Raw genomic sequence first — 18,832 nt, 5'->3', positions numbered from 1 at the left:
ATATCACCCCATTGTGATGTATCGCATCTAAGGTGTTCCTTTATTTCCCCATTTCCATTTTTTTCTTCAATAAACATAACTTTAGAAGAGACCTACCATTCCTAAAACAATTACAAAAACTTTAAAACAGTATTAGCCCAAATCAACAATAGTACAAAATAGTCTTAAAACTGTGCACAGGACGTTCTTCTCATCACTGAGGAAACATTAAGCGTTTTGCCTTCCAGGAGAAATTTCAATTTTTAAAGTTCACACAGATAAAAGACAAATCTCTTACTAAATTTGGCAGAATAGAAACATTTTCACTTAGTATTGATGCAATGAGGAAAAATTCTTATGCATGTCACTTCAAGACCACAGCTACAGCACAGCATATGCAAACAGTCTTTATCAGTGCACCAGTTGTGAATACATACCCTCTTTATTAATTGCTTCAATCTTTGCAGGGTAATACCGACAGTCTGTCCAACGAGCTAGGACTTCCTCTCCAGGTTTAAAATCCTATTTTATACAAATGTAGTCATTAATATTATAATAATTTTCATTTTTTTTCCTATTAAGAATTAAACATTATGTGCTAGAGGGATTTAATATAGCAAAACAAGTAGGACAGTTTAAAAAAAAAGTGTCAAAATAAATGTGCCACTTACAACAAATTCTTCATCATCTTTCAGCCCTTCTTTCCTTAATGCTGGTCGCTCCAAGGGTCGCAACCTATTACTGTCCCAGTAAATCCACTCATCGTAGCGATGACTCCAACGTTCAAAATGGACCAACATCTTCCCCTCTTCATAATCTATCTTCTCAATACGAGATGGATACCTTGAATGATAAAAGTAAATTGATAAATCTCAAAGGTTTCGGGGTTTTTTTTGCATACAACAGTGCTTAAATCACCACTCAGAAAGTTATATTAACACAGTTCAAGACTGAAAAAGATGTATTTAATGAACTGATAGTAGTATAACATTTAGTTTAAGAGTTATCTATACACATCGGTGATATGTCATCAGCTTCATCCCAGTCAGATTATACACAAAATTAAGCCTCAAACTCCTAAACCAAAACTGCTTGAAATTGGCATTAGAAGTTTGTGCTTACCAAGTTTAAAACCTGTGTTTGTCTAAAGCAAAATCCTGTAAGAGTTTTTGTTTGCTTCGGGATGGAAAGGATATAAAATAGTTTTAGGAGTACGTTCATTACTTTTATCATACAAAATGTTTCATCAAACTATACCATTGATTCCAGGCAAATCCAAGCAACTAATCAGACCCAGAAATCAATTGAATTCCTACTTATTCTAAGCTTACTAATTTATAGATCAGCTGCCATGATTTCACTGCCATTAAATTTGAGTCATAGTAACTATTTTTAGCAGTCATCTCTCTAGCTCCACAGGCACTAAAATAAATGTCAGTCTTAATTAACATGTGGATTTTACTCTTAGCAAAACCTGTATGTGCTCAGTAGAACTAATTGCAACTGAGCTGCAACCAGATTGAGTCTTAAGCATCTAATTCTGGGTGTGACATAGATGCAGTTTAGGAACCATAAACATTGAAATTTCATTTGTAGGGAAGAATGAAAAATTCTTCTTAACTTCAGTGATTATCATTCAGTCTTACTATTCCTGTTTCACCAAAGTGATATATTTCACAAAATTGTAGCAGGGAAGCAAGGCACAACCGGGTTTCATCACACTACTTTCTCCACTAAAAATTATTAGATCCCATTACTTTCACTGTATGGAATGCAGAAAAAAATGGAATGCGGCAGAATTCAGCTCCTGCCTTTCACAAAAGTATGCAAATGGATTCAAAAGTGCAAAGAATCTCCCGCCAAAAAATGGAGTTAATCAAATTTTCTCCCAAGTTCATATCAAGGACAGTCTAAAGTTAACAAAACATATTAAGAAGAAAGAGCACAGCAAAAGGACAGCTGTCTTTCACTTTCATTAAGAAGCAATCTGTTTTTTCTAAGAAAGTTTTACTGTGGAGCAATAGTAAGACATCAGGGCTTGAGCAACAAATTTCCATTTCTCCTGCAAATTTCATCTAGAAACAAAACTGGCACATACAGGGACCCTGTCAACATTCTCAATTTTGAAAACTTTCTCTGCAAAATACTGATGGTGCTGATAAAGGAATCTTTAACACTATGCTCTGATTATGAACTATGTTGAGTTCTCAGGAAGTACAGGCTTTCCCTATTTCCTGGTGACTAGAACAAGGCATTAAAACAAAAGGTGTCAATCTCAGTTTGCTCCTTCATTGCTCCAGCTGCAGTAATGCATACGGTTTCCCAACATCTGTGTATCTCAGGAACTGCCGAATGAGGAAAAACTCCCTGATTTTCTAGGTTACTACTGCAACTGCTTCAGCCACATTTCATCCTCACACCAGAACGCACACAGTTCAACCTCTTGTTGCACTTCCCTCACCCATACATTTCAGAAATGCAAAATATTTTCACAGCCATTCTTTAAGTTCCCAACTTCTTTTCACTGAACTTTAAAACACACAATGTCTTCGTCTCAAACCGCAGATTCTCATTTGCCACCCTACTAACAAAATCTTTTTCAAGATAGAACTCAACGGTACTTTTCAGAGGAACAAGATCAACCCCCTTTTCCCATTACAAGCAGACTGACAAGAACAGTCCAACAAGAACACTGAAGCTGATGATACATGTATCAAAACAGAAAGTAAAACTCCCAGGTCAATACCCACATCCCATCATCAGCATCCTAGTTTAACTTGAACAAGGCTTCAAGAAAGCAGGTCACCCTTAGGGCCTTCCTAAGGTTCTGCCTCTGATGATGCTTTCCTTTCAAGTCCACCTGTTGATACATTTAGGAATTTTCTTATAAAACTTCTTACTAGTTTTTTGGAACTGAGTTTTCCAATTTCAGACTTCTTGTATCTAAACAGCAAGTGTCAAGAAAAAGCAGGAAGAGTAGCAAAGCAGAGGAGAAAGTAAAGTTACCGTTCCTACAGCAAGTGTGTGAGTAACCATATTACCCACAAGCGTTTTGAATAGAAGGAAGACACACAAAGCATTTAACAGAGGGGTGGAAGGAAAAAAACCAAAAAAGCAAGAGGACAGGAGGCTCACTTTGTAGCGATCAAAAATGACAGCTCCTGTGCAAGCACTGAAGCTGTAGTAGTGAAATGGAAGACAAGAAGGATGATGCTCTTTCTCACTACAGTTGGAAATTTCAGGTTTATCACATGCCAGCCAGGTAGTGATGCAAAACTACGGCCATTTTACCAAATTCAGGGAACATCAACCAAGAGATAAAATTCTTTGTTTTCTATGCATCTACAATGTAAATATTCTGTTCCCATTACGGCGCTACCCTATAGCATTTCCCTTGCTACATTTTTATTGTTGTTATGGCTGGCAGCTTTCACTGGTCATCATCATCAAAGTCATCATTCCAAGTACTGTGCATAGAAGACAATAGAAGGGATAATCTGGCAAAACGTGGTACACCGTCCTGGAAAGAGAAAACTGAGTAAGAGGGAGAAGGAAAATACAGAGTACAGTTTAGAGACAAATACATGAAAATGAAGATAGTTTTAAGAAAAATTCTGCAAGCCCAGAATCAAGAGATTAAGGGGGGGGGGGGAATACAAAAGCAAAACTAACATCAGTTAATAAGAGGTGATATGCAAAATATTAAGTCTCATTAGGGATCATTCAACAGTGGAAATGCAGCACCAGGTATCTATTGATTAATTTCTCTTTGATAAATACAATTTTTGGTATCAAATTATTTTTAAAATGTCATTATCAGCTCTGAATCAAAGTCCAGTGATACTGGTTTTGCACAGTTTAATCTTGCAATAATCACATCATCATATAACGGCTTTATTCTGATAATTCATGTTTCTTCAATGGATGTTAGGACAATGGTTGCAAGATGAATGCTGCCAAAACCTGCATTCAACTCCAATCCTCAGACATGGAACAATTTGCAGACCTCTGAACTATAGTAGACACCCAAGTTATACACAATGGGTTATTATGCAACACAAAAATAACTTTGTATGGATTTAGCAACAAGCTATGAGTCTCAATATCCACTAAATTTAGCCACATAATGTGCCACAAATATGTATAAACAGTAATATTTCACAATACTGATCCCACAGTGGAAAAGAGCAGAGCATACATATTGCAGAATTTACTACTACAAATTTTACACCACACAGAAACATTTTTCTGGCGTTATAGGTTTTGCACTTTTACTAAGAATAATCAATTTCATAAATCACAGAATTATGTAACTATTTCAAAGGCAAGTATGCATTTCCTTCTAATGAAACATAAAACGGCAACATAAATTTTTTAATATACCTTTTTACAGAATTTAGCAACAATGTGTATAGGAAAGCTTCTACTATGGCTAAGAGCAATATTTATATTTATTCTGTTGGAAGAAGAATAATATGAAGATGGTTACATCTCATTCACATGAGAAATTTTATGTAGAACTTCCTTCCATCGCAAAGGTACATGTAGGCACTGTGAAGAAGTACTACAAAGGGGAATATGATCATCACTTTTACAGTGCCAAAGCATGATGATGTCTAAAGCCCAAACAACATTCCAGTCAGGTTAATTCTTCCCATTCCCCCCCAGCAAGTACTCCACACTAAGTGATCAGAAGTATATAGATTTGCCAGCATTTGTTCAGCTCAAACCAGAAAAATACACTCCAAAAAATTGAGGAAAAAAAAAACAAAACCAAAACCAAACCAGACCACCACACTCCAGGTCAATAATGAAAGTACTCTTTTTGCAGAAAGAAACAATAACCTGCAAGTTTTGGGTGTGGCTTTTTAATAGCGTGTTGGAAATAATATTTAATAATCCCAAATAAAGTCTCATTCAAATTATAGGTGGGTTTGTTCTTGTTTTTTAAGGAGAGAACAGGAAAATTATGTTAGCTGATGGTATCTGCCCAGTTTACGTATTCCATGCTCTCCATTTTCAGGTTCCAGTGATTCTAACCCGTAAGAATTATGGAAGATTATTGTAAAGCTGCAAAATTTAATATGGCTTACAAAATTTACACTGATCAGAAAATAATAATAATTCTCCAACATTTCTATAGGAAAAAATAATGGGAAATTTGCACGTTTCATTTCTTGACAGTGTAAAAAAAAAGCCTAAAAAAGAACCGTTTTCTCCAATGTATTCAATGTTAATACATTGAATTCCGTTAATGGCCACAGGGACAGTATTATTCATTTTTACATCATCATCTTCCTTTTGACCCTTCAAAAGTGACCAAGAACTGGTAAATTGCCCTGTGAGGTGGGACAAGTTATTTCAAACTGTAAAAAAGGTTGCAAAAATGTCTGTAAATTTGCACCTACAAAATCTAGAAACAGACACATAATTTCTGCCTTCACAATAATGGTATAAGAAGTCTTTTCTTCTACCTCATAAAGGATATAAAACCAAAACCCTCCATTCTGACTTGTCCACAAATAGTATTCCAGTATCCGTGAAATCTGTGAACGCCTATTTCTAACTCCCCGGTTTTTACTGTGTGTATTGTATTATATCATTATAAAGTAGAGTCTTCACAGCCCTTTCAAATACCTCGCTGTCAGGTAACCCAGTCAACTGAAATCCAAAGCAAGGACTGCACAAAGTAAGATCACCTCCATACTGAAGAAAAAAAATAAATTTCCATCCAGATAATCAAATACACCAAGTCAAAGTGTTGCTGTTCTGACAACTAACATTTTAGCGAGCTGCTTCCATTTCAGAACTGTAACAAGGACGATGTACCCAACGTATCCGTACTTCCTTCTTTGCCTAACATAGTTTAGATCAAGAAAGACTATGGTCTCAAACAAAAAATCCAACCCTGTTATTTTCCTTTTTCAAAGCATTATCTGGTACTTATGGGACAACCAGTAGAAAGCTAGAGACACAAGAGACAAGGAAACAGGGGGCAAAGAAAGAGATACATCTTTAACAACATCAGCTTTGCAGAGACTGTGTCCTAGTTGTAGAAGCTAAAGGCTTAAAAACCAGTTTTACACATAGGCACGTACTTGCAGTTATGTACAGTTTTACTGCTGTTCCTTTTGTCAGTGAGAGGCACAGAGGGGGTGCACATATATCAGTTTTTTGTGTAAGACCATAGAATAATTCAAGTTGGAAGGGACCTCAGAAGGCCTCTAGTCCAACCTCCCATTCCAAGCAGGGTCAGCTGTGGGATCAAATTTCTCAGTTTTATCCCAGCCCAGTCTTGAAAACCTCCAGCATTGGAGGCTCCACAAACTCTTTGGGCAACTTGATCCACTGCTTGACTGTCCCATAGCTTAAAAGACTCTCCTTGTACCTAGCTCGAATGTCTCATTTTTCAACTTGTGCCTGTTGTCTAGTATCCTCTAACCACGCACCACTGTGGAGTTTGGCTAAGCCTTCTTGATGGTATCTCTGTAGGTACTGGAAGGCTGCTAGTGGATCCCCTGAAGCCTTCTCCAAGCTAAACAAGCCCCGTTTTCCCACCCTTTCTTCACAGGTCACACAGTCCAGGCCTCTAATCATCACATAAATCTTCAATAATTTTCTGTTACCAGTCAATCCATCTCATTTACTATCTGCTGACAGATGGTCACATTGATTTCAATTAGAGCCGCATTTCATAGTTTGCTTTAGTGAATTTCAATTTAACAAGTGGTACAAATTTATTATGTAAGATGATGTCCACTGCAACAGTACACTGTTGCACTTCATACAGAAGCAACTGCAGTTACCTCCACAATAAAGCAACACCAAACATGCTCATTAATAGCCTGTCTTTGCTGATGAGTTTGATCAGGCTTTCTTCTGCTCCATGATCACACACGCCAAATTATATCAGTGACCCAAACAGTGTCTGTAAAAACTTCCTCATTTATAACCACAGGAGTTTTAAGCAACAGTCAATGCATACAATACCCTCTCCAAATTTTACAGAAATCAAACAAAACACCAGATTCCATGAGATGAATTTCAGCAACTGCTACGCAGATGAAAATTTAAGACCTGCAAAAGTGCCTCAGAAAGCAAACACACTTTTAATATATTTTTCCCCATCATCTAGAAGCCTGCCTTCATTAACGCTTTAACTGGTCATGAAAACACTGGATCTTTAAATGACAGCAGACTTTCAGAAAAATGGAGACAAGAGAAGTAAAACCCTTTCAAAGGCTATTTTTCAGCAAGTGTTCTCAATTTGTCACTTGCATAAAGACTGAGCTAAGCAATATGACTGCTCTTCAATTTCGGTTTTGTTAAAAAATATAAAGAGATTTCATGTAAGTTCAGGAACTTTATCTTCTTCAAAGTATGTCTCTCTGCCTGCAGATGAAGGGAATGCATACAGCTTATATATGGAAAGAATTTTAAAAACATCCACCACCCCCTTATGCAACTGACAGCTAAGGGAAAAAAAACTCGTATTATTCCAGCCAATGTCACCCTAACAATAATGTAACAGTAGGCTTTCTCTAAAAAGGTCTTCAGTTATGTACATTAATGTGAATTCATTTTAAACAGAGTCCTGTTTACAGCATTGCTCTAACTGCAGAATTTTAATATTAACTTTCTGCTCCTGTATATAGCACACAAAAGTTTAAATGCATATGAACTTGACCTGTTTTACCTGGTGGTCTAGATGATGAATCAATTCCTAGAAAGCTCAGGATGAATTCTATTCTGCCTGAAAATACCAAGCAACTCAGCTGCAGAGCTTCTGACAGGGTCCATGCCTGACAAGGCCAAACCCAGACAAGCACTCTAGAACTGACGAGTGACCCTTTCCTGTGAAAAGGCTGGGCAGATGCAATATAAACCATACACTGGATAATCAGTGATCTTTTACTGTTGTAATTAAGCTGAAGCTATTTTTACATATTAACTTTTGTTACCTAGCTACATTAACCAGTTATCTCTAGTCACAGAAGATGCTATCAAAAGTTCTACTGAAATTATTTTTATAGCACTATTCAGTTTCCTGATCTTGACATTCAGTTATAAAATCTGTATATTCAAAACCAACTCTACAGCAACAGATAAGAACAAGGGCTCTAAAGGAAAATATGGTTTACAGAATAATCCATTTATTATAACAGATGCTTTTGCTATAATTAAAATCAAAGCTCTACAGATAAAAAAAAAAATAACCCAAAGTTTTGTACAGAGCATGTAACTACTGCAGTAAATATGTAAATAATACACAGACTTCTCTATCACATAACTTGCGAGTTAGCAGGATCAGTTATTTACGTGAACATGCTTAGCTCTCCAGGAATGCAACAAAAAACCAGGTACAGGCCACTACATTTCCCAGCCCTAATTAACCAGAGAGCAGCTAAGAAAAAACTTCTGGGTAGAAGCATCAGCTTCCCCAGCCATCTGCTTCAACAAAACCAGGGATTTTTCAAACTGAAGTAGCATGGCCAGTATTTAGCACACTTGCATTAATAAAATTGACTAAATTTATTTTGGAAGAACAGCTCCTTTTACAGTACACATGCTGTGTAGTATGGTCCATGTGCCCACAAATTTCCATTTCATAGTCTTGACCAACTCACAGTAAGACTGGGTGGTTGCAGAGTCACAGCTGTAAGCACTTCATTCCTCTAACTGTTTGATACAGAATACAGAAGTACTCGCCTATTCCATGATCTCTGATTAAGGATGTTTTCTTTTTTTAAAATCAGTTTTGTAAACCTGTGAAGTGTAGTAACTGAATACAACACAAATTCACTTGCACACTTTCAAACTAAAACAAAGTAAGTCTTTAGTCACAGAAGTTTGCCACGTTAACACACTGATTCCACACTACTCTGGAAATGCTCTTTGCTTATTGTGGCTGTACAAAAGCACCTAAAAGCAAACAAATGAAAACCTGTAGAGAAGCTTGTTTTCATTCCTGAAGACAGAATATTTTCCTAAAAGCTAAAAGTTTTAACAGACTTATGTGGAAATTCAAAAAGTTCACATGTGAAACAGTCAGTTAATAGGTGCGCTAAGTTTTATAATTAGACATCAAAACACACAATATACACAAAAGAATTATGTTCTTAGTGAATATTGCACAATGTCTTCCATACCATTTTTGTAAATAGTCCAGTGCCTCCAAACGAGCACCAATCTCAAATGTGATTCCAGGACGATTTGGAGGCTTTTTACTCATCTTGGTATTTTCTTTTTCACTACCTTTTGGAGAGGAATAAAAAAAAATATATATATTAAAACAGATACTGTGTCTAAAACATGTCACTGACAACAAACATATTCTGAAGGGTGGAAAATGATGCAAAATTTCTATCCTGACTTCCCATTAACTGTTTGGTTTTCAAAAGTATAACCAAGGTCCAAAGAAGGCATTAAAAAAAAATTACGTATTTTTACTCAGATTTCTTTCCCTTCCAAATAAAAAACACTTATCAATCTTAGGTAAAAAAAATTTAAAAAAACATTGTGCCCATCTCTAGAACTGTACTACATTGTAATTACTGGACATCCATTTGGAGTATAGTTGTAAGAGTTAACAGTCAACGTGTGTTCTCTCCTCTGGTGTGGAAAAGGTCAAAAGAAAAACTTACCTTACCGAGAGCATAAACTTAAACATAAACACGGTCTAAAGGACAAGTAAGACAGGTTAGCAAAACCAAAAATAAACAAGCAAAAAGGCCATCTTCTGTCTTTCTACACACTCGAAATCTCATTCATAGCATTCAGTAAGTTCCATTCGCAAATGCCTTGTAATGGTTTTTTGGTAATTCAATCACCGTCCAAATAAATCACTTCTCTGTCCGACTACTACCGTGACTTTCTGACGTACTACCTTTACCATCCCCAGCCGTCGGGGCCGCAGGCGCCTGCCCCATGCCGACTGAAAAGCAAGGGTGCCAGGCTGCAAGGCCACAGCCGCCCCGGTCCGCACCGCGGCAGGAGCGGCACCCGGACCCCCGCTTTTAAGCCAGGCTCCTCCGCCAGCGCCGCGAAGGCGACCCGGGGCAACTGCCTCGCAGGCAGCGGCCGACCCAAGGAAGCCCATGCCGCTGCCGAGCACGGAAGACACAAAGGGGTCCAGCCCAGCCGCGCTCGGAGCGCGGGAGGGCCCCCGGCCGGCGAGGGCTGAGCGCTCCCCCAGGCCCAGGGGAAGACGCGAGTGGCCGCGGCCCACCGGACGCCCCCGGCCCGCGGGCAGGGCCCAGCGCGGGGAGGACCGCGGGCACCGCCCCGCCAAGCCCGGGCGCCGTGAGGGGGGCGCCGGAGCCCCGCGCCGCGCCGGGCCCGCCCGGAGAGGACCACCGCCCGCAGCCGCCCGCCCTGCCGCCCGCGCCCTCTCCGCGCTCCTTACCGTCTCCTCCGACTTGCAAGGCAGCGGCAGGGCCTGCGGCAACCCACAGCCCCGGCACGGCGCCCACTGCTCCCGCTCGGCGCGGCGCGGGGTGTCCGGCGCGGCGGCCGCCCTCACAGCCCCATCCTCCCCGCGCCCCGCCGGCGCGTCACCACCCCGCGACAGGCCCGCGAGGCGCGGCTCGGCGCCGCCATGCCACCGCCCCCGCCACGTGACTGCGGAGCCTCCGCCGCCTGACGGGGGGGGCGGCCTAACGAGGGAGACAAAGGGAAGCAGCGGTGCGCGTGCGCGGCACTTGCGGGGCCGCGGGGCGGGGGCCGCGGGGCGGGGGCCGCGGGTGAGGCGAGGCCGGTCCGCCCGCCCACACCGCCAGCTCGGCCATAAAAACGGGGCAGAGGGGGAAGGAAGGGAGACGAGTAGCCGCTGAGGTGGCAGGTGGAGTGGCGGTAGCCGGCAGCTGGCTGGGTGCTTGTCAGCTGGTGGAGGCACACGGCAGTGGCCTGTATTTACCTCCCTGCCCACAGAGATATCTGCTCTTATCTCAGCCCCCAGGTTTTCTCCCTGTTGGGAGCAAGCAGCTAGGTGGGTGCTCGGCTGCTGCTGGGGCCAACCTGTTGCCTTCCCTTCGAAGAACCTGGTATGGGGCTGGAGATAGTAACAGGCTTGGTCTGGGTGTGCCAGACTGGGCTTATGGCTGTTATTTGGCTGCTACTTGCTTCTCCCGGTGGAGAATTACTTGCTCCCTTTCTTGCTGAAGGTCAAACTCTCAAGGCTTCTTAATAGCTGCTGTTAGCTTTAGCTGTTGGCTGTGCTGCTTATCACTGTGTTCTGCTTTTGCCAAAGTGCTGGCCTTGAGCCAAGCCTGGCATTTGGCCCCTGCATTGCAGCCATTCCAGAACTCTGGGAACCATCTCATGGAGCCCTTCCTCCTTTTCTCCTGGATAGATATTGCCAATGTTCTTGTTACGGCAAGACCAGCATCATCACATCCCCATGGATGCGATTGCTAAGACAACAGTCAAGTTTCTACCAGCTAACAAAAAAAAGGCTTTCCTTTGCATACTGGGTGTATGGAGACTGCATGTTCTGGCTCACTGTCAGCTTGTGAGTCCTCTCTTGAGTAACCTGAAAGAAGACCTTGTTCAAGTGTATTGGGTTTGGGTGGCAAGGTTCTGGTAATGGGGGAGCTACAGTGGCAAATTCTGTAAGAAGCTGCTAGAATGTCCGTGGAGCCAATGCCAGCCAGTAGTGCCTCTGGGATAACGTATTTAAGAAGATGAAAAAATGCTGCACAACTGAGCTGAAGAGAGGAGTGAGAATATGTGAGAGAAACTGCCCTGCAGCGCCGGAGGGGCCGGAGCCGCTCCCGGCCCGGAGCAGAGATTCCCCCCCAGCCCGCGGCGCCCCCGGCCCGCGGAGCCCCCGGGGGAGCAGCTCCCCCCCCGCAGCCCGGGCAGGGCCCCCCCCGGGGCAGGGGGTGCCCGCAGGGGGCTGTGACCCGCGGGCAGCGGCGCCGGGGCAGCTCCGGGCAGGGCCTGTGGCCCCGCGGGGAGGAGCCCGGGCTGGGGCCGGGCTGGGGCAGGGCCTGTGCCCCCGGGGGCGGGGGGGCTGGGGCCGGCTGGGCCGGGGGGGCTGCGCCCGCGGGGGGGACACGCTGCGGCAGGGAAAGAGAGGAACGAGGAGCGGGGGAGACAAGGAGCGAGAAGCTGAGCGCGGCCCTCAGTGCCCGTAGCCCTGTGCTGCTGCTGGGAGGGGGCAGGGACGGGCAGGAGCCGAGCTGCGCCCGGGGAGAAGGGAGCGCTGCGGAAGGTGCTTTGAGGGTCGGGTTTATTTCTCACTGGCCCGCTCTGACTTTCCCCGGGGCAGACCTGGGTTGTGCCTGTGACGGTCACTGGGGAGCGATCTCTCCCTGCCCCCACCCCGACCCACGGGCCTGTCGTTACATTCTCTGCCCCCTGCCCGGCTGAGGAGGGCAGGGACAGAGCGGGCAGGGGGGCACCTGCCCTCCGGCATGGCCAGCCCACCCGCATCCCTAAAGAGCAGCAGGACAGACAGTACAGTTTGTGTGGTAGCCCTTAGGCCTGTCCAGACAGGGGAACATGACCTCACCTGGAGCCTCTGTCAGAAAACACCTGGAGAGACCCAAGATCAACATACAGGGTTGTGGGAACTGGGGGTATCAAGGGTCTGAGGTACTTGTGCTGTGCTGGATGTTCATAGGTAGGGTCCCCTCTGTACCTTATGCAAGCGAAGCTATGTGGAGTAAGTGGGTAGCACTGATCACACAGTGGGCTCAAATGGGGAACCTGCAGTGCCCATGAATCCTGGAAGAGATCACAGTTTGGCCAGGAGGCAGAGATTTCAGAGCATCACCTGAGGTGGCGGCTCGGGCCCAAGAGTATAATAAATAAGCAGAAAGTGAAAAGCATTGCTTTTGCAGTGAAAATGCTCTGTTTACCAGTGGAACCTGTTGTACTGTGTGACACCGTCTGAAGTGGAAAGCTGCTTCGTGAAGCACAAGTCATGGACCAAATGAATTGATTGGACTTCTGTGGACATTTGGAGGATGTCCCACAGATTAAGGGAATGATATCTGTGTCAAAGGATGAGAAGGCATCCATGATTGATGGGAATGTATTGGAGAGTGTAGGACCTGGGTATGGTAGACATGCTGTGAAAGCAAGGGGTGGAGATTGGACTGTGTCTGGCTGGGATAGAGTTAACTTTCTTCATAGATGTTCGTATGGTGGCCATGTTTCGGAGTTTTGGCTAAAACAGTGCTGATAACACACCGGTGTGTTGGCTATTGCTGAACACTTGTGCAGCATCAAAGCTTTCTTTTTTTTTTTCCCAGTCTGCACCCCCAGCAAGTAGGCTGAGGGTGGGCAAGAAACTGGGAGGGGACACAGGCAGCATAGTTGATCTGAACTGGAAAAGGGATATTCTATGCTGAAAATGAAAAACTCAACAAGAAAAGCTGGGGCAGAGGAATAAGAATGGTGAGGGTTTTGTCTTCCAAGGTGTCCATTGCTGGGAGACTGGTTGGGCCTGGGTCTGCTGATGGGAGGTGGTGAGTAATTGCCTTTGCATTACTTGAGGAGGCAGGGGGCTGGGAGGAAGTGTTTGATTTAGGGTTGGGGTTTTTTTGCTTTCCTTCACTTACGAAACTGTCCTTATCTGGATATACAAACATTCTCATTTCTGTTCTTCCTCTTCTCTGTCCTGTCCCACTGCGAGGGGAGTAAGCAAGTGGCTGTGTGGGTGTTTGGCTGCTGTCTGAGGTCAACCCATCCTCTTTGGTTAGTTGCTGTGAGGCTGCCTCCCACTTGAAGAGTCTTTATAGGGAGACTGTGCAGTGAGATATTTTAGAGTATTTACTTGCTGTGGGATTTTTTATTCCTCCTTTAATTTTTCCCTGTTACCATTTTCTAGATGGTGGTGGCAAGCAGAAGAGACTGAAGGAGGAAGAAAGCTTGATAAAAAACAAAGCAAGCAAAACAAAAAAAAGGGGGGGAAACACTATTATGTCTTTTTAGTAAAAAGGTTGCCATTGCATTTATTTTAATTCTCCAGCTCTTACTACACTGAGAGCAGTTTTGATGCAGGCTTTTGTTTAGAGGACTTGATGGTGAAAGTTTTGTGTTGACAGTGACACCTCTCCGAGTGGCAATGAACATGCAGCATCAGGATGCTGTTAAAAAAGTGAAGGTGCTTCTGTCAAGGAAGAAGGAAATGGGAGAAAGGTAAAAGAGGTAGCGAGGATAGGGATGAGTACATGTGGGTGGTTGAGTCGTGCTCTGTTGGCTGCCAGAGACTGGATTATGCTGTGGTATCAGAAAGTCTCAGAGCAGTGTGTGGCACCAGGAGCATCACCTCACTGCTGAGGCTGTCAGGAGAGGGAGGTGGAGCTGCTGGTGCACTGTAGAGGTGCAGCAAACCCCAGATGTTTGGTTATATGGGCTAAAACCTCATCTGCACACCCACAAAGGAGGTCAGCGAGAGAACAGCAGAAGAGGGAGCCCAAATAATACCCTGGCCTGGCAGCTCCCATGAGCCATCGGCCCATCAAAGGCCCATTTCCTCAAGCCCAGAGGAGCACAGGGGCACAATGGCAGGTGGGAACCCAAAGTAAGGACTCAGAGGGAGGGACACTGCAGTGCAAGGTGTTAGGTGTGACTCCTACCATGCTGTCTTGAGAACAGCAGAAGCCCACTTGTGGTCCAGCAGTATGAGGCAACATTTTGTTGCACTATTGTCAGAACAGTTAGGAACTCAAGGAGGCTTAGCCAGTGTCCCTGTTTCTTTTCTGCCATTTCAGGTATACTCACCCCTGCCCTGCTATACCCCTGAGGGCACCCAGAGCCCTTACTGGCCCTGACCTGCCTACCCCGGTGCCTCCCCCACCCTGTGCATGGTCCAGGACCACATTTCAGCTACTATGTTCCACCATAAAGGCAACGAGTAGCAAATGTGGCTGAGACCTTTTTTTATTCTTTTAACACTAAACCATCTCCGATGGTTGCATTGCATGCCTGCCTTCCGTTTTCCCTTTCTTGAAGCTTGACAGAGACAGAGGTCTCATGACATTATCCCAACATGTTTTGTTACAATGCTCAACTGGGCAGGGAAGAGTGACTGTGTCGACCTTTCCATGATAGAAAGGCTCAGTGCTCTCTCTCCTTCAGACACCAGAATATCACAAGGCAGAGAAGCAGGAAAGGAAATTTCGTTACTTCTGCTCCTCACTAAATTTGATGTCATGAAGCATGTCTTTAACATTGTTAATGTTATGCAGACCATAAACTGAAAACCAGACTGGATAGGAGATTTTATCTTGCCAGTCAGTGACTCACAAAGACTTGGAGGGGGAATAATCAGCTGAGCATGAGCTCATGATGTGCTGTTGATGCTGAAAAGACTAATGCAGTCTTTGCAAAGCACATGCACATGGAAATACTGAGTAGAAGTAGAAAGGTGACATTATCTCTGCACTTGGCACCAGTACATTGATACTAAAATAACTTACTGTTCAGAAAAGCCATCAAAAAACTGGAAGGGTTCAGGAAGGATCTGGGAGAATGATCAAACACCTTCAAAAAAAGATACTATGGCGAGAGACCCAGACATCACTTTTTTTATTTTGCCATTTATTTTTTTCTTGTGGGCGATCAGGTTAGTCCATAAAAGAACTATTTTAAATGTCAGATACTGCAATCATGAGGTGACAGTCAATGGAATAAAACTTCATCGTTGCTTTTGCCCTTATTATAGTGGGAAGACACATATAAAGTGACTGCTGGTGCTCATATTTAAATGGTGCCTGCACAGCCTCAGCCTAGCAAATGTGCAGCAGCACCTCTGTCCTGCTCTATCCATGTGCCTTGGTCACAACCTGGCTCTGTCTGTCATGATCTACCCTTTTCATGCCTCTTCCTTGGTCCATTTTGACACCTTGCCTCATCAGTTGCTGTGTCCTCCTCTTCAGTTTCTCTGCCCTTCTTTTGTGAAGATTTCCACTCTTTCACCAAACACTTCTCTTTTCCTTTTAAAGCCCTAAATTTTCCAGATGCTGCGAAAGATCCTAAAGTGGCTGAGTTTTGGAGCATCTGGCCTTCTATGGGAAAATAAAGTAGCTGACATCCATTGCCATGGACACCAAACAAAATAGTAACCCCTTGGGTTTGGGACACCAACCCCAGTCTTTTCCAGTTTTGAAAGACACTGAAGCTGAACATTTTTTGCTCAGCTGCTCACTGGTTCTTTGCAGAATGCCTTTAACTCACTGAATAGTTTCTCCCAGACAGCTGTATGTTTGCTGACAGGTATTGCAACCACAGCACTGTATTTCACTGCATGCTGCAGAGGTGACATGAAGCTCTAAACCAGCACTAAGGTCTGCTACTAGCAGAATTGTAAGAGTGAAGTACGTTAATTTGAGGATGCTAAGGGGTGAAATCTGCTAAGTCCACGTGGATAATGAGATTTGTATTTATACAGGCAGTTCCAGCACTAGTGAAAGAAGCCCAAATCCACACAAAGAAAGAGAAGAAAGAGCAAACAGTGACTGTTGATGGAGGTTAAAGGAAATCCTGGGAGGCAGGTGAAGTTAGCAGGATGTTACCCTTAGCAGAATGGTACATCCTGATACTCTGCATGGCTGGAAGGGAGCAACTACCCATTAGGGATGAAGGCAGCTTTGCTGTGCCACGTTACAGCCTGGTTATACCACTTTCTGTGTATCTGTTTGATACTTCATGGGGGCATACTCAACATTCGCTGTGCTATGAATATTGTTTTGCAATGAATGTTAGACCTCTGGAGGTTTAATCATGCTTTTGTCTCAGGAATAGTACTGTGCAATGTGTTGCTTACTTCTGCCTTACATATTGCAGCCATATGTCTTGGACTGTGTTTTGGTTTTAGAGGATGTTCTGTAGATTAGAACACATCAGTAAATATTTTACTGAAGTTTCTTTCAGAGCCTTGTTGATTACAGTACTGAGCAAAAGCGGTGCTAATACCTGCTCTCATTATGCACTGATTTCCTAGATTATTTCCCTGTGAGATTGAAATTCATCATGTACTTTATGGTGAACCAACAGAGCACTGGACTCACAAACATATCCCAGTGGTAAGTTTTTCATGGTCTCCCACTTTTGAGAGCTGACCTCAGGGCGAGTAAGGGAAAGGGACAGAAGGAATGTCCTGCCAAGACAACAATTGTGTTGGAGTCACTGTTTGAGTACTCAGCATCTGGATGTTCATTGCCATCATAATGATATTGTGGAGTACTGGAAGAGGAGAAGAGAGACTAACGGGCAAATCACTGCAAATCATGCAGTCTAGCAAGGATAGTTTTGTAGTCAGGTTGCCAACATGGATGTGTGGAGAGAATTTGCAACTTGGACTGAAGGATAACAGAAAACCAGAGCTCATATCTGACCAGCTTCCTGGAGTCCAAGAGTGAGAATGACAAAATATGCATCACATCTGCCAGCAGAAAATACCAATCACTTTGTAAAACTAGTGTGATATTTTCCTGTCTCCTTTGTGATTCTGTGAAAACTGGGGTGTTCTCAAGGGCTTAAGGATGGTTGTCAATTAAGAGATTAGCCCTTAGTGTCCAACCCTGCCTCTAGAATGCTTGCAAAACATTTGTTTATGGGAGGAATAATTTCTTTCTTGATACTTGGCCACTGGATCTGTGCTGGCATCACAAGGACAGGTTGCTGGAAGGCTATCAGAGTTCTGGTCTCTGTCCTCAATTGCCTTGTAGACCACATTCAAATCTTTGATCTTTATGCAATGCTATAGAGCATCCAAGCTATAAACCCACTATAGCTCTAGCATATCATGATCCTCCACTGGATACCAGGGCTGCCTGTGATTTTCCTCTCCCTAGTAGTTGAATTAGTCCAGGACATCAGTTTCAATCCAGCTGGAAATGCAACAAGTAGGTATGGCACAGGCGTAGCTGGAAAAATTGCAAATGGCTCCACAAAGGCCTGCAGGCTGTCAGTAGAAGCTTCACCAATTTAGACTTTGCTTAATTACTGGCATACAAGGAGAGAGGAGCTCAGTCACTGTCAGGTTACAGTAGTCATACAGATAGAAAGACAACTGATAAGAGTACCGTGTACAACAGCACATGGAAGACAGGCATTTAAAAGAATGTTGTTGGAGTATAACTGTCAATTGTTATTTGTCTTTATTTATGCATCAGTCAGTGTGATTTGTCATAGAAATGACCATGACGTCAATATCATCAGTATTTTGCCAGTACTGTTGTCTCAGGAACCAGCAGTTCCAACACCTTCTCAACTATAGATTTTCAGTGTGTATAAAACGTACTATGAACCTTTAGAATCATATGTTGGCCAAAAGCGTTACTGCACATCAGTACAAGACCTTCCACCATTGTCCGTGCAGATCACTTCAGGACTGGCAGGTACACCGATCAACAGTACATCACTGCCGCCAGAGGAACATTAATTTTCACTTTGGGACGCATAATGTAAGAAGGAATCTCCCAACCAAAGATTCAAATGTTATGTGTCTAGTTAGAGCACCTAGGTGGTACCCTAAAGCTGTGTGTATGTTGGTGGTTTGTTCAGCTTTCAGCCACCAAGGTGCTGCTGTGCAGGTGATCTGTCCAGCATTAACTGTGGTGACACAGAAGACAAGGAATGTGGGCAGTCGAGTCTTCACCATGTCTTATGGGTTCTTCCTAGTTTGGCCACATTGTGCTGGGTGTGGACATGCCCTTTTATACCCTTTAGAGCTGAAAGTGATCGGTCTACCCATACAGTCCTACCTAACTTAGTCCCCATCTTTTCCTTCTCAGTCTGGGTGTCCTAAGATGCTGCATGTAGGTTTGTGCTGGAAGCTTGATAACCTGCTAGCCTTGGCACCACAAACACACCATTCATGCAGCACTTCCTCTGCCAC

At 43.6% G+C, this 18,832-nt stretch overlaps 1 protein-coding gene across 7 annotated transcripts in view; it reads right to left on the bottom strand.

Moving 5' to 3' along the window:
• PHF20L1 (PHD finger protein 20 like 1) overlaps nucleotides 1-10,583 on the bottom strand; it is a 61,484-nt gene extending 50,901 nt beyond the window's left edge. For 3 of the 7 annotated variants that reach the window (XM_037378628.1, XM_037378633.1, XM_037378634.1), the window contains exons 1-4: nucleotides 10,385-10,582; nucleotides 9,129-9,234; nucleotides 651-822; nucleotides 417-501 (exon numbers count right to left, since the gene is read on the bottom strand). In XM_037378628.1, the coding sequence (XP_037234525.1) occupies nucleotides 417-501; nucleotides 651-822; nucleotides 9,129-9,211 (340 nt within the window). In that variant the 5' untranslated portion in view covers nucleotides 9,212-9,234; nucleotides 10,385-10,582. Of the gene's footprint in view, nucleotides 1-416; nucleotides 502-650; nucleotides 823-9,128; nucleotides 9,235-10,384 lie in introns of all 7 variants that reach the window. The other 4 variants (XM_037378627.1, XM_037378629.1, XM_037378631.1 and 1 more) reach the window with 3 other exon arrangements.
• Between the last annotated feature and the right edge of the window lie 8,249 nt (nucleotides 10,584-18,832).

The sequence above is a fragment of the Falco rusticolus genome, chromosome 3 (genome assembly GCF_015220075.1).
Source record: "Falco rusticolus isolate bFalRus1 chromosome 3, bFalRus1.pri, whole genome shotgun sequence".
Classification (NCBI taxonomy): Eukaryota; Metazoa; Chordata; class Aves; order Falconiformes; family Falconidae; genus Falco; species Falco rusticolus.
Note: the sequence above shows the minus strand (reverse complement) of the source record. Positions and strands in the feature narration are given on the sequence as shown.